The sequence below is a fragment of the Nannospalax galili genome, unplaced genomic scaffold (genome assembly GCF_000622305.1).
Source record: "Nannospalax galili isolate Female #2095 unplaced genomic scaffold, S.galili_v1.0 scaffold285, whole genome shotgun sequence".
In the NCBI taxonomy this organism is placed as follows: Eukaryota; Metazoa; Chordata; class Mammalia; order Rodentia; family Spalacidae; genus Nannospalax; species Nannospalax galili.
In genome coordinates, this window is record NW_008355157.1 from 3945272 (window position 1) to 3961599 (window position 16328).

Below are 16328 nucleotides of genomic sequence, written 5' to 3' on the forward strand. Positions count from 1 at the left end.
CAAGGACTGAGAGATGACTCAGTGGTTAAGAGCACTGGTTGCTCTTCTAGAGGACTTGGGTTCAGTTCACAGCACCTACATGGTGGCTCACAACCATCCATAACTCCTGTTCTAGGGAATCCAATGCCCTCTTCTGACTTTCATGGGCGTTGTAAAACATGGGTACACTTACATACATGCAGGCAAAACACTCGTACACACAAAAATAAATCAACCAAAAAAAAAGCTTAATCAATCAAAAATTAAATAAAAATTTAGAACATTTAGAACCTTTATAAGATTTATTTTGCCTGTACACACACCAAACAATAGTGTAATCCCAATTTGAATTCATTTTTATTAAACTCTGAAGAGAGAGATGAAAATAATTTTTTACTCATGGTCTTCTATATAAATAGGTTTGTTTTTGTCTTTTAAAGAGCAGGCTAGAGCCAGGCATGGTGACACACACCTTTAATTTCATACTTGGGGAACCAGAGGGAGGCAGATCCCTGTGAGTTTGAAGCCAACCAGGACTATATAGTAAGACCTGTCTAAAAGAAAAGAAAAGAAAAGAAAAAAAGTAGGCTATTTGGCCTTTTCTAGGCATTTTTCACTAAAGACATATGCTGTGGGATGCTTACCAGTTTAGATGCAAAACAAAAGAATGTAAGAATGTGAGAGATGAGACTGGTGAATACTATGTAGGATCCCAGGACCATCAACACTACAGACTCACAAGTCTCCTTGGCAATGACAGCCTTAAGAGGTTGTCTCTGTTAATAGAGCACTTCATTTCTTAACTTGACCTTGCATCCTTCTCCCATCTCAGCCCTCAATTAAGCTGCCATTGCTTCGGGATTTATAATGTGTCACTGTTCCATTCAAGAGACAGAGGTGTGGTAGAAAAGCTAGCTAATGAAAAATGGAGGGCTTAGGATGTAGCTAGGGCAGAGCACTTGCCTAGACTAGCATTCATAGAGCCCTGGGTTCAATCCTCAGTACTATAAGAAATAAAAAATTAATTACTTCTGTTTATACCAGGGGGGCAAACCCATAATCTAACCCTCAGGCAGACCAAGACAATCCTACTAGATGCACATTCTAAGCATTGAATTGTGCACAAGGGGATGTTTCCTTCAAGTGACCAAGATGCTTAGTAGTTTATACCTATGATGGGAACTTCACCCAAAACTTTCGAAAATGATTGTGTTTTTGAGAGTTTTAAAATTTCCAATACAGAATCTTTATTTTATTCTTCCTTTAGGTTACTAAATAAGAGAATAAATTTTATTAATGGAGATTTTTAAGGAAAAGAAAGTCTCTTGACTTACCAAATTATAGAACATTGGGTTTGTGTGAGTTCCATAGTTTTAGTGTCCTTTCCAAGAATTTTGTCGTGAAATTTATTTTTGAATAGAAAGCATCATATTAACTTTTATTTTAACTCTACAGTGAAACTTTGGACTTCTTTTATTACATCAAATAATTTGGAAAGAATCCTATATTATTATTTTAAATATGAATCTTATTCCTGTTTCATAAATTTGAAAATAAAACTGACTTTTGAAGTAACAGGAAGAAGTAACTGGCATCCAAAATTTAAATGATTACTTTTAAACAGGTACCAACAATATATTGGGTTTGGGACAAATTGATAAACTTTATAAAAATGTGTACATGCTCATCTTAATTCTGGTTCACCTTTTATTTTGAGCTAATATGAAAACTCTTCTTAACCTCAATTTTCTCAGCATTTAGAAAAATTTGATTAGCCATTTAAGCTCTGATAAAAAACCCACCTGCTTTCTGTTTTCTAGGTTTTGAATAACCGATAGGCCTTGCATTGAAGATAAGCCGGTGAAAGTTAGAGCTGGGGTTTTCCTACCTGGCTACTTATCAGTCTTCTAAACCACGGTCTGCCTTTTGATAGCTCTAATAATTAATTTGGTCTTCTCTCTCTTTCTTCTCCCTTCCCCCTCTCTTCTCTCTGTCTGCTCACAGGTTATCTTGACGAATCAAATTACAACCCATCTGAGTGGAGCCCTCCCTTCTCAAACAGACCTGGTGTCTCCGGCTGATGATTTGTCCCTGTCTGAAGGTAAGGGATCTGTCCTGGAGAGGCTGAAACTTGACACTGATGTACAGTCTCACCGCCTCCTGTTGAGAACTGAGAGACATGGCTACTAGGCACTGGTCAGTGAAGCCTGATCATTTAGACTTGGCCACCTCACCAGGCATCTGATCTCTTCTTTGCTGTCTCTAAGTGAGTTCTCTTTTCACCAAGTAAGTCATCTTCACACACATCTGTCATCTCCCTTGTCACTTCTGTAGGTGTCTTAAGTCTTTAGTATAAGGGCTGGCCAATTGCTAAATGTTTCTGAGACTGATGCGCCAAGGTTGACTTTACACAGTGATCTGATAGCAATTTAGCCGTTTGTACTGAGCACTTCAGAATGGCTGAAAGTGGGCACTAGTTTCATGTATAGGAGATGTAGCATTCCTCATCAGCTTTACAGAAGGAGCATGAAAAACCTCTCCACAGTAGTAGATCTGCACATTTTCTTCACCCTCCCCTAGTAGCAAAGGTCAGGCTGGCTATGGTTTTGAAGGTAGTGAACCTTATGTAGTTGGGGGAATTACAAGAGCAAGCCAGAAGGTGGTTTCTCATTTTATTGAAGTCCTTCTTTGACATTTCTGAGTTTTGCTCATTGTAGTTGAATTTCAGGCACAATGCTATGAGCCTAGGTAAATGCACACGACTGTTCCAGGCCCGTCTTCCCTTTCTACTCTCCAAGAATTGTTCATGATGGAATATAGGGGACTTTCAGGCCCAGAAAGGCTCCTGACTGACTGACTAGGCAGTCTTCTATGAATCAGCATTGGTTTAGAGTCTCAGAAATTAGAAGACCATATGCCTGCTTCTTGGTGATGTCTTTCAGAGTAAAAACTAACAACACATTTATAAAAGCTGTAAAATGCTCTACGTTCTTCCATCTGCATTCAGTGATACGTCACCATCCTCCCGCCACCTTAGCTGAGAATCTGAATTAGCTAGAATTCACCTCCCCTTCAACGCCTTTCCTTATCAACTCTGCTTTAGCTTTTCTTTCCAAATATATCTCTCCTGTTTCCCCTCTTTTTTTGTAATTTGCGTTGTGATCAAGTGATTAATTAAACTCATAATTGGATTATTTTAGGACCTGCCATTTCTGTACTGCTGTCTGGCTTCTTTCCATGGTGTCTCTCCTATTCAAAATGCTGATAATTGTTTTTTTCTGAGGATGTCCTAAAATCACTGTGCCAATTTGAAAATATACAGGGATTTGGGTTTATTGTAATAACCAGAGTGGAAATATTTACCCCATGGGTAATGCAAAAATGCAAAAATGCCGGGATTTTTCTTTTCTTTAGAATGGACTAGTTTCTAGAATCCTACTAAATAAGGTTAATGCATCTTAACCCTTCAGAGTCAGCTCTTTCCTTCCTGTTCACTGCTGATTCCTTGAATGAAGAATCTATGCCTTCTCACTGCTGGCCCCATGACTCTGCAGTGAGGGCACACTGTATGTTGAACAGCATTTCGCTTTTGTTGCTGTATGTTGAACAGCATTTTACCAGCTCTTCTGGCTCTTCTCTCCCCTAGGCCACACCTTCCAGGCTCAAGACTGACTTGAACAGAGCTCCTTGCCTGTATAATTGGTTTTGCCCTCTTTTACTTCTGTGACCTCTCTACCAGCTCAGCTATGTAAAGAGTCAAGGAAAACTAACTTTCTATATATTTTTAAACTAATTTTTTTTTCTGGTGCTAGGAATTGAACTTTGAACCTCATGCATATTATAACGGCAACCATTTCACCACTGAGCTATATTCCCAGCCCCAAACTGGCAAGTTTGGGACACAGACTGTGCTGTATTCTTTTTGTGCCTATGTTTTGCCCCAGTGACCAACAAAAGTTCTAGGCATACTATAAGCAGTAATTAAATGTTAAATGAGTACCCCAGAAAATACTTTGGAAGAACAGTGACCATGAGAATTACAGTGTCCCCCACCTAGGAGCATCATTAAAAGTTGTTATTGTAATTATTATATATGCAGTAACATATACATTTGTTCAGTTCTGAAGAAACAAGAAGCAAATATCTTGCTCCCTTACTTGAAAATCAATAAGTGGTTCTCTTTGTCTTGGTTCTTGCTTTACATTAAGCAAAGAAGTAAAACAAAACAGAGGCAAAAGAAATGACTTTGGGTTCCAGTATAACTGCTACAAGAAATAATGAATTTTCTGTAGCAAAGGGAGTTACTAGTTCATCCTCTGATAGCTGTGCCTTATGATGAAACTGAAGGGGGAATGGGAAGTGGGTTTTTCTAGGTATTTTTCTTGTATAGCTGAACATGTAAAGAGGACATGGAAATATTTTTTCCTAGTCTATAATAAAGGTACTTACCAGCAAATTCAAATGAATAAATTTGGGCTAAGGATGTAGCTGAGTGATCAAGTGCTTGCCTTATATGTGTACAACCCAGATACTCTATACCCAGAACCAAAGGAAGGAAGGAAGGAAGGAAGGAAGAAAGAGAGAGAAATTTCTTAGACATCACATTCCTGTTCAAGTATATTGTTTATTAAATTCTTGTGAAATATATATGAAATATATATCATATAAAATTGCTTTATTGTGGGTTTCAAGCATTTATTCTATCAGCTTTGCTTGTTTGTTAACTATGATCATGAGCAGATCTTTAACCCTTCGGGCCTCAGTTTCTTCTTCTGTCCAATGTTAGTTTGGAAGAATAAAAGTCTTTTTCAGTGTTGGCATAAAAAGATAGTGACTTGGGTCTGCATATGAGGAGTATCCAACCACGGGTGGGGTTTAGTTTTGATTTACAGAGTCCTGTAATGAATTTCAGCTGCAGAGCAGAGGTTGTTGCTTAAACAGTGCTCACTTGAAAACAGTTGTGGAGTCACAGCAAGCAGCCAAGAGCAGCCAGCAATAAAATGATCTGGGTTGACCCAGAGGAGCACCCAGCAGGGGCCGATTCCGGAAATGAAGTCCCAGTCTGTTCTGAGGCAGAGGAGGGAATACAAGTGACCAGGCCCAACTGAGCAACCTCTTCTGCCCAAGCTGATCCTGTGCTATTTATATCTGCCAGCTGCAGGCCCAGCACCCCCCACCCCCTAAGATCAAAGGACTCCCTATCATAGCTGGAACAAGGTCATCTGCACAGTGCTGTAAAAGTGAGCCCTGGATGGCTACAGGGATGACCATGGGGGAGGAGAAGTCAGGAGATGGGGAGGCCTGCTCATGCTGCTTTAATCTCAGCTGACCAGCTGTTGCCCTCCCAGTGTTTGTAAAGTTCCCAGTTCTTTGTTTTTGTGTTGTCCTCACCACCACCTCAACCCCCAACTTACGAAGTTTGTGGCTGGGTTGTTGCCTGAATTAAGCAGACCTGGTGTTCACTGCTTATGACCCGGTATTCACTGTTTGGGTCCATAATAAGAGTCCTTTCATTAAGATTTCATTCCACTGTTAAGTTACCCACTCTCTGGCCTTGCGTGGGAAGGCCAGAGAAGAAAGAAGTGAAGTTCTTAGCCCCATAGGCTAAGAACTTTCCCAATCTTACTCCTGCCCTACAGCTTGTTCCTTGAGAAGGAATGAGAGGACGGAGTAGATTTTTTCTCTTTTGTTTAAATAACTCTTCAGCTAGCTCCCATAGCTTTAGACAACACTCTGTAAGCTGGTAAGGGAAAACATCAAGAGATGGTTCAACCCCATTTTCAAGGCCTAATAACCACATCAGTGACTGACACAGCAAATGACATTGGTGTGGTAGTGACACTTTTATTTGGGGGGTAATCAATAGCTACCTGATTGGAGTTAAAGTCCACTCAATGGGAAGAAACTCATGTGTGATATTTAAACCTAACCAAATACACATAGCTGGAGAGGTCGTAGACCTTAGAGACAAATCCAAGGCTGTCTCATTCCTAGACAAATGTAATTTCTTACTACATGCAAAATATGGATCCTTAAATTTACAGACAAGTATCCCAGTCACCACCCATCAAAGAAGCTTCTTTTTCAACAGACAGAGATTATTGCAGCGCACCACAACTAGTCATACACGGAGATTGTCTGTTAATTGCCCAAGCCTTAGTGGCACATCTACAATGCAACCTCTATACCTAAGGCTCATGGAACATAGAACAAGGACTAAAGACAAGATGCACACTAATGCATCTTTCAACTCTCATCAATGATGCTCCCTCATGCAACAGAGGGCCAGGAACACAAAAGGTCACAAATGGCCCAAACATAGAGAATAAGAATCTACAGAGTATGGGTCTTTGGACAGGACTCCTGTATTGAAATCTATCCACCCAAGGCTAAGGAGCGATTGTGGAAGAGGGGGGGTGGAAAGATTGTAAAAGCCAGGTAAGTGGTGCATGACCATATGGAAGTAGAATCCTACAGATTCCTGGGACCCTTCTCATATGAACCTATAGCAATGGTGTCAGCATGTACAAGACCCATGCAAACTCAAGCAGACAAAACCCCAGCACAGAACTGTGGAAATGGACAGCAGGCCCCAATCTTAGTTGAAGAATTATTGGTAGTTGATTACTGCTGGGTGAGGAAGAGCTGATCTTCTTAAAGAGAGGGACTCTAGATAGGCTGACTAGACCTCAGTGGATGAACTTGTGCTAAGGGACGTCTGGGGACACTAACTTGACATGATAGCCCTTAACACAAATGACAGAATATATGAACTCCAGTGAGGGGGCTATGGGTGGGTGCCAGTGGAGAAGGGGCTATAAAGTTGATTAAGATGTTCTGTATGAAATCACAAAAATTCAATAAAAAATAAAAAATGAAATAAAATAAAATAACTCATATGTTTTGTGTACCTGTCAACTTATAGTCTGCTTTTCACAAACTATCTCATTTATTTTAGAAAATAGAACTTCCAGGACTTATGCAAATGGATCAAAGTTGCAAAGTCATCCCACCCAATTGTGTTTCTCACTCTCACTGGTTTACACATGCGTCTGATTGTCAGTATATTTGTATAGGAGAGCTATAAAGAGATCAAGAGACAGAGGAGCCCAGCAGTGAGAATGAGAAAGAAGCAACAGTACAGGGAGAGGGGGTGCTGCAGGTGCGCCCAAGTAGCAATGCTAAAATTCCTGAAGATCTTCATAGTTCAGTTTAACCTAGAGCATCAGCAGCAACATTTTCCCCACTCTGTGTATCAGAACTAAAATCCTATCAGTAGATAGATCCTGATCTTTAGACCCACCTCACTGTCTTATAATAGAATTGGGAAAGACTCAGCAATGTTCTATGTCCAGCCTGTCATTTCATAGAAAGACAGAGTGAAAATAATGGTTTTTCTGATTTAAACGTTTCCATTATTATCAGCCTGAACAGGCCCTGTAACTCGAAATACTTTCTTCTTTAATTTTTGTTCTGTTGGCACAAACTCTAACACATAAGTTATCAGTCATTGGTTACTGTTCCTTAGCTCTTGCCAGTTCTTCCTTGAGTCCACTAAAGACACAGAGGACTGCTGGACCTCAATCACAGGTGACTACTGTTTCCTCTTATTGAAAGGATTTCATAGTCCAGCTGGCCACAAATTCATATCCTATTCTGACCTGGGATTTGAGCAGAAGAACTGGCTGGGTCCCCATCTACTGCGGCACAACTGATAGATGGCATTGATATATAGTAACAGTGGAGCCTTGTACAAGATTGAAGCTCTGCTCAAGCCACACCTTCAGTTTGCTTTCTTCTGATAATTTAACAGGGTAGCAGTTACTTCAGTGTGGTGACATGGAGTCCCAAGTGGTTTCATGAGATGGAAGGTTTTATTAGGCTGCCATCCTGGCACTTGGCATCTGACATGTTGGTATCTTTTATTGCCATTAGAAGACTTTGGTAGATTATAGCACATGAAAACTAAAACTTAAAAGTGCATCGAAGGGTCAAAGAAGGAACAGAAGAAAAAAAAACGCAGTGCTCACCAGACCAAGAGTGGTTTGTAGTTTTAGTGCTGGGAAGTCTTTCTACTCCTGCTGCTGTCAAGGGGACCGATGGCTGATTTCATTTGCAAGAGAAAGTATTTGGGGATTCAAGTTCCCTAACAAGCTGGAGTCCATTTGAAAGATTATATGCAAGTGTGTGTGGCTTGTGTCTTTTTTAAAATAAATTCAGCAAGCAAGAGCGGCTCAGAATGGTTGAGGCGAGTCAGGGACTCGTGGATGTGAAAGAAGCAGACTTCAAAGCATGGTATGAATTTTCTAGTTTTATTTCCACTCTTGCTTTCCAGCTGGATCTGCTCTGGATTTACTGCAGGATGTTTGAAAATGTGGCTCCCTGCTAATCTCAGACAGTTGCTATGATCAATGGTTTCTTTCATTTCCGATAAAAAACACTGGTGTTTCTGCTTAAATTGTGTGTACTTTCAGCTTTATTATTTTAGTTGTGATTTATTGTTCTACATTACCCAAATTTGTAATCCATTAACCACAAACTTTTGGGTGGGTTGGTCAAGTCAGCCAACTCTCTCCACATGTTAACTCCAAGGTCCTTTGCAGCCCAAGCTCACACTGAAGTTTATTGGTTTGAGGAGACCATATACAAAAGGGTATAGGTAGAGCAGATTCAATACCAATTCCTCAGGGTATGGTATAGGTTGCCTATAATTAATGCTTTGAAAGTATCAGGTGTCACCATGTGACTTTGAGGTTAATATTAACAACTGTGATCAACAGTATTAGCATTAACATTTCCATAGTACTTTAAAATGTCCTAAAATGATGAATTTCTTAATCCACCTCAAACAGCTGAAGCATGAAGGAGAGAATGGAATTGCTCAACGGCCACACAGTGAGCGAGAAGGGACAGTGCCAGGAGCCAAAGTCACAGTGCTTCCCATGAAACCTTAGATTTGTTCACTGCAGCTTCTTAGGAATGAGTTTTGGATAAAGATATTTAAAGGACCTGGTAATCTTTCAGTTTTTTTATTGAAAGCCACAGACATATGTCAACACACAAGTCTTCATGCTTCTATTCATGAAGGCACACAAGGCTTCATGCTTCTATTCATGAAGGCACACAAGGCTTCATGCTTCTATTCTTGAGGGCACACACTTGCCCAGGCTTCACTTTCCCTGTCTTCAAGAATCTGTGGAACTTGACCAGGCCTGTATTACTTCCAGCAACTATTAGATGCCATGAAAAGTCCAATTTGTAGAAAGAGATTAAGAGCACCAAGAAAGGTGTGGTGTTTGGCTAACGAAGTCTAAATATTGTGTAAGGCAGGGGAAAATAGGGTGGAGAGGAGATGGGCACAGCCAACAAATGTCAGAAAAGCTGTAAATCACAAGCGGGAGGGGAACTTGAGGATTTTCAGCAGGGAGGCCCAGTGGGCAATATAACCATGGATGAGGGATCAAAAGGAGAAAGAGAGCATTGAAGTCCACCACCAGGAAGTACTGTTGGTCCTGAGCTCTGTTTTGCTGGTACTGACTTTTTGGTGAAGGAAGACAGGAGTTGAAGCACAGGCATAAAGCAGTAAAGTCAGTTGAGAGCCAGAGAGAAATCTTCCGGGTGGTTTGTTTGGGACCTAGGCACATGATTTTTAGTTTGTTTTGTTTTGTTATGTTTGAATTTTTAAATTGCATATTTATTTATTTATGTGTATATACATGCTTGTGTGTGTGTATGTATGTATGTGTGATGTATATCTGTATGTATAAGAGTGTATAAGAGAGAGAAAACTGCTGTGATGTGCACGTATGTGGAGGTCAGAGCACAACTTGTGCGACTTGGTTCTCTCCTTCTGCCATGTGGGTCCCGGGGATCAAACTCAGATCAGCAGACTTGGTGGTAAGTCTTGACCCACTGAGTCATCTCACCAGTCCCTGTTTTGTTTTGAGATATGGTTTTACTGTCTAGGCCAAGTTGGTCTTGAATTTGTGATCCTGCTGCCTCTACCTCCCAGGTACTGGGATTATAAGCATCCATCACTGTATACTGCTCTGGGATAGATGTTCTGGAAGTATCTTCCCCTCATTCTCAGACCTTTTTTCCACCTAGAATTTGCCATCTAATTTTCCAGATCTGCACATGTTCCTGTTACGGTCTATCAGAGTCAAGAGGAACAAAGGGATGAGAACACCAAAGCGAAGCATTGTCAGTTGCCTCGGCTACAGATATAACAGGACCAAAGCACGGAATGGTGTGATCCTGGAAGCTTTAAGTTGGAAGGACTCTCTGAGAACATCCCTATTGTCTATATCACAGAGAATTCTAAATCCAGTAGGTCAGAGTGATCATGGAGAAGGGAAAAGTGACTGGGTTTTAGGGGTGGTTTTAGGGGTAATCTAGTTTGTGTTACAGTGTAACATGAAGTGCTTTCAGGATGCATTTGTGATGCTTACTAGAATTAGTTGGGGAAGAGTAACAAGATCCAGCCAAATACTCTGCCCCAAGAATGGACCAGCTGAGCTTTGACCTGGGTTCTGGTTTCCATTCCTTCCAAAGCCACATGTTTAAAGAAGATGGATGACTTCCCTGGTTAGAGATGTTCTTCAGTCAAAAATACAAGTTGTGTTTCTTCACCAGAACCATTTCATGTTTCTTAAGCTAAAGCATAAGAATCACCTGGGGGTTTATTAATACACATGTTACTGGGCTGCTACTCCTAGAGTCAGCTGGTCTTGGCAGAAGCCAAAGAATTTATACTTCTAACAAAGTCTGAGCAGTTGATGATGCTGTTGGTCTTGAGGATTACTGCTCTATTCAGTGAGTATCTGTGTGATACATCCTAAGTACCAAGACAAATGTGTTCATCTGAGTTTTCACTGGACCACTAGTGGTGTTTTCTGTGGTTGAGATAGTTACTAGAAGGTTTTAGGGCTCTTTGGAAAGTAAGAACAGAAAGCTACTGAAGTTCACTTTTGAAAGACAGACCCATTGATAAGAGTAACTAGCTTTATGGACCATGTATGATGTTCCTGGCATTGTTCATCCATTAGCATATGTAATTCTCACAACAACTCTCTGAGAGACAGTGTCCATTGGGGTCTGTTTATAAGCCAAGGACCTGAGCATGAAATGGCAGCAGTCACTGGCAGAGCCAGGATTCCAACCCAGAGAGGCTGACTCCAGAACCTCATGTGAAAAAGTCCTGTGAAAAAGAACATGGCCAGTGCACCTTTCCTTTCAGCAGGGCCCATGAGTGGAGACATTTTCCTCTTATACCAGACTGTGTATGAAGGGCTATATATTTGGTACTTTTCTGTTGCTGTAATAAAACACCATGACCAAGTCAGCTTATAGACGTAAGAGTTTTTTGGTTCATGGTTCCAGAGGAATAAGAGTCATGGCAGGAGGCAGCTGGAGCAGAAGGCTAAGCATTCACATCTTCAGACAGGCACAGGAAACAAAGAGAGAAACTGGAAATGGGGCAAGGTTATGAACTCTCAAATTCTGCTCCCAGTGACTTTCCCAGTGACGTGACTTTCCCAGTGACATGCTTCCTCCAGCAAGGCTGCACCTCCTAAAACTCCACAAACGGCACCACCAACTGAGGCCAAGTATTCAAAAACTTGGAACCTATTAGAGGACATTTATCATCTAAACTGCCATAAATAGATTCCTTTAGAAAGGGGAACCTGGGGCTGGAGAGATGGCTCAGTGGTTAAGAGCACTGACTGGTCTTGCAGAGGACCCAGGTTTGATTCCCAGAACCCACATGGTGGCTACAAACTGTTCTTAACTCTAATTCCAGGGGAATCCAAAGCCCTCTTCTGACCTCCGCAGCACTGCACGACACAGGTGCACTCACATACATGCAGGCAATACACTCATATACATAAAATAAAGTAATAAATAAAATATTTTTAAAAAGGGGGCCCGGGCATGGTGGCGCACACCTTTAATCCCAGCACTCGGTAGGCAGAGTCTCTGCGAGTTCAAGGCCAGCCTGGTCTACATAGTGAGTTCCAGGACAGCTGTCGAGAGAGAGAGAGAGAGAGAGAGAAAAAAAAAAAAAAAAAAAGAGAGAGAGAGAGAGAAAGGGGAACCCATGAGATTTGTACCCCAACATAACATTTAATGGAAGTACTTTTGTCCAGCTGAGCATATATTGGTGTATATTTACTAAATCAGACTGTGTACTTCTATTGATTCTTTCCATCACATCCATTCTTAGTGTCCTTTCCTGTGAGAGTTTTGGTATTAGTTACCCATCACTAGTCCATGTTTTCAAGCCAGTGTACTGTGATTTAAAAAAAAAAAAATTCAAAAACATTTTCTTTCTGGCCCCATATGGCTCTTCTTTGATTTAATTTTCTTTATGCTTGCAACCAGTCCTAGATTTTTTCTTCATGGAAGAGAGGTTTCTTTGGTTTTCCAGAATTCACTGACTATTCTAAATTATTATTATCTAGTGAGATATGAGGCCTAAATCTAATGATATATACTGTGCCTGGTATTTAGGGATATATGACAGAAGCATATTAGCAGACTCTAGCCCATGATCAGGTCAGCCATCACCTATCTACTGCTTAATACAGGGGCCAAAGTGTAGGAGCCAAGAGTCAGCTGGGTAACTGAAAAGCATGCACTGGAAAATTCCACATCTGCATCCTTGCCATAATTGGAAATAAGCTGGGGCAAAATTATCTTGAGGTGAGGCTCTTGGGTTTTATGAGTTAAGTGCAATTGTGTATGTGTGTGCATAGTGTTTGTGTGTATTGAGTGGTCATTGATTTTCTTAATCATATTTCTATCTAATAGACCCATAAAAAGCAGCTAAGAGAGTTCAAGTTTTCTGACACTATCACTTCTAGTTATAAAAGTTGGATGGTGGTCAGGAAATTAATGAGGAAAACTATTTTGTTTTAAAATATGATATATAAATAAATGAAGCTAGAAAATTATCAAAATAAGCTGGGTGTAGTGATGTGTTCCTGTAATCCCAGCACTGGAGAGACTGAGGCAGCAGGATCAAAAGTTCAAGGCCTACCTGGGCCAAGACTCTATACAAACAAACAAACAAACAAATTGTGGAAATGTCATGATGAAACTCATTATTTTGTACAAATAATACACTCCAATAATAAAAACAATTGAATTGGCAAGAACATTCTCCCCAAAGATCTCTATAGTAAGGATAACTAAGCCATTGAAATCTTCAAAGTCAGAGTCCAGGAAACAGGTATCAGTGAAGAAGTGGCTTCTCTAGCTCCCAGGGCATAGTCCAAACCCTAGATCCAAAGGAAGAAATTCCTTACTCCTTGGGAGATCAAACTGGGTTCTGGGGAAATAGCTTCCCTCTGAGCTGGTACTACTAAATCACAGTAAACCAGGAAGAAAGTCCATCCTGGAGTTATTAGAATATAAGTTCCCGTGAGGATGGAGCTTTTGTTTCTTTTGTCTACTATGAAGTCCCCACAGAGAAGAATACTGTCAGACAACAGTAGTCAGATGCCTGATGAATGAATGAGGCACCTACAGGTAGAGGAGGGACAATCTAAGGACTGCTTAAAGCTTTAGGCCTAAAAATGGTGATACCACCATTATAATTTTTATCATTCACACATCATGGATGCTCCAGCATTTCTTCAGAGTGTGTCAACTCTAACTGATGAATGCTAACAGGCCATGCAGAGAAACTGTCAGGAAAAGGAAAGTACAGAAGTCTAGTGACTCTGCTTTTGAAGGAGGAATATTTCATTCATACAAGAGTGGTGACTGGTAGTGTAGTCTGATACACAGTAAGGATATTTATTAGGTACTTGTGATCTACTAGTTTGGGAAACTCACGGGTGGTGGTCAGAGTGTGATGGACTGACTAGTAACAAAATACTTGGTGCCATGATGGGACATGTTTCAGGAGAGTGTGGCATGAGCACGTGGGACTCCTAGCTTGGGCATGGGGCTCTGTAGGAGAACTGTACAGCAAGAAGGAACTTCTGCTAGACCTTGAAGGATTCTTAGCATTTCCTAAGAGAAGAAAGAAAAGGTGCTCCCAGCAGAGGGGGGAAACTGATAGAAAAGGGGTACCTATAGGTATGCGGATCAGATTGTGAAAGATCTCCATCGTGCTAACCAGTGTGAATTTTTCCTGAGGATGATGCCCAGCCATGGAAAAAGGGAACTAGCAGAGTCATTCTGAGCAATTTACAGGCTAGAATAGTAGGAATGAAAGTGGGGCCTGGGATCTTGATCTCTTCAGGGGTCTCACTCTGAGGTCAAGAGAGCTCTAAACTTCTCATAACAATGAGAGCTTTACAATATGTTTTAGCTTTTCTAAAGTTCTGAATGGACAGATCTGGTTTTGATTTCCCATGTCATCAGCCTGGGAGAGATTTGTTTGGTATATTAGGCTCCTACAAAACATCATATGAGCCTAGCTTGGTAGCTCATGCCTGCTGTCCCAGCACCTGCTAGGTAGAAGGTAGGAAGATCAGGAGTTCAAGGTCATTCTGGGCTACATAGTGACTTTGGGGCCAGCCTGGGCTACATAAGTCCCTGTCTCAAAAATAGCTCTATCTCCACTTATCAAAGTGTCATACCTATAATTAGTAGTAGTGTCATACCTATAATTATTTTCTATGAGGCAAGAGAAAATAAATGTTTTAAAGTTGTAAATGGCACTATGGAAATAAATACATGTATGTTCCTTTTGCTAATGGTTGCAACAGTAATATTGAGTGACTAGTATAGATTGGGCACTGTACTAAGCACAAGGAAGCTCAATAAATTTGTACAGGTCAGTTTTATTTTATTTTATTTTATTTGCTGTGCTATGATCAAACCTATACTCTTTTTGTTGTTATTCTTTTCATTCTTCACTATTAAGTTTTTTCTCTTTTTTATTGTTTGAAAATTTTGTGCATGCATATAATGTATCTTAAGTTCATTCACATTCCCTTCCCTTCAATTCCTCCTCTATCTCCCCCTCCACCACCACTTTTCCCTTCCAACTTCATGCTCTTTTTTTTTTTAACCCATTGAGTTTACTTAGTGCTGCCTCTATGTGTGCTTACAAACATACAGGCAGTACACTCATACACATAAAATAAGAATAATAAATAAAATATTTTTTTTTAAAGATAGGAATTTAAAGCCAGGTATGATGGTTACATACCTTTAGTCCCAGCACTCAGGAGGCAGAGGCAGGCAGATCTCTGTGAGTTCAAGGCCGGCCTGGTCTACATAGCAAGTTCCAGGCCAGCTGGGGCTATAGGGAGACCCTGTCTCAAAAAGGCCAAAAAAAGTCATGGCAGATGATCTTTTTGATGTGTGTCTATATGCAGTTTGCAAATATTTTGTTGTGAATTTTAGCATCTATGTTCATTAAGGATATGGGTCTATACTTTTCTTTTTTTATTGTGTCTTTACCCGGTTTGGGTATTAGAGGAATTTGGGAGTTCTCCCTCTGTTTCTATCATTTTGAATAATTTAAGTAATATTGGTTGGAGGTCTTCTTTAAATGTTGATAGAATTCTGCTGTAAATGCATCTGGGCCTGGGCTTTTTTTAGTTGGGAGGCTTTGTATTACTGTTTCAATTTCCCTTTATGCTATGGGTCTGTTTAAACTGTTGATCTCTTCTTGGTTTAACTTTCGAGGTTCCCATGATTTCAGATACCCATCCATTTCTTTTAGACTTTCAGATTTAGTAGCGTATAGGTTTTAAAAATATTCCCTTATAACGGTCTGGATCTTTTGGGTGTCTGTTGTGATGTTTCCCCTTTCATCTCTGATTTTGTTGATTTGGATTTGCTTTTTCTTTCTTTTGGTTAGCTGGGCTAAGGGTCTATCTTGTTTAGCTTTTCAAAGAACCAGCTCTTAAATTCATTGATTCTTTGTATTGTTTTCTTTGCTTCTATTTCATTAATTTCTGCTCTGATTTTTGTTATTTCTTCTCGTCTGCTGGGTTTGAGTTTCATTTGTTGTTGCTTTTCAAGTGTTTTGAGTTGCAATGTTAAGTCATTTATTTGTGTTACTCTTTCCAATTTTTTAATGCAGGCACTTAGAGCTATAAACTTTCCTCTTAGGACTGCTTTCAATGTGTCCCAGAGGTGTGTCATGTTGTGTTGTACTGTCCATTTGGTTGAATTCTAGGAATTCTTTTATTTTTTTAATTTCTCCTTTGACCCACTCATTGTTTAGGAGTGTGTTGTTCAGTCACCATGAGTTTTTGTAGTGCCTAGGGCTTCCTCCTCCAGTATTGATTTTGAGCTTTATTGCTTTGTGCTCTGATAGAATGCATGGAATTATTTCAATATTTTTGTATTTGTTGAGGTTTGTTTTGTGGCCCAGTATG

The 16328-nt window shown here is 40.2% G+C and overlaps 1 protein-coding gene across 7 annotated transcripts in view; it reads left to right on the plus strand.

Annotated features, from left to right (window-relative positions):
* Rad51b (RAD51 paralog B) overlaps positions 1-16328 on the plus strand; it is a 617902-nt gene that overhangs the window by 439302 nt on the left and 162272 nt on the right. For 4 of the 7 annotated variants that reach the window (XM_029555562.1, XM_029555563.1, XM_029555565.1 and 1 more), the window contains exons 8-9: positions 1984-2080; positions 10109-10312. In XM_029555562.1, coding sequence (XP_029411422.1) covers positions 1984-2080; positions 10109-10312 — 301 coding nt within the window. The remainder of the gene's footprint in view (positions 1-1983; positions 2081-10108; positions 10313-16328) is intronic. The other 3 variants (XM_029555568.1, XM_029555564.1, XM_029555567.1) reach the window with 1 other exon arrangement.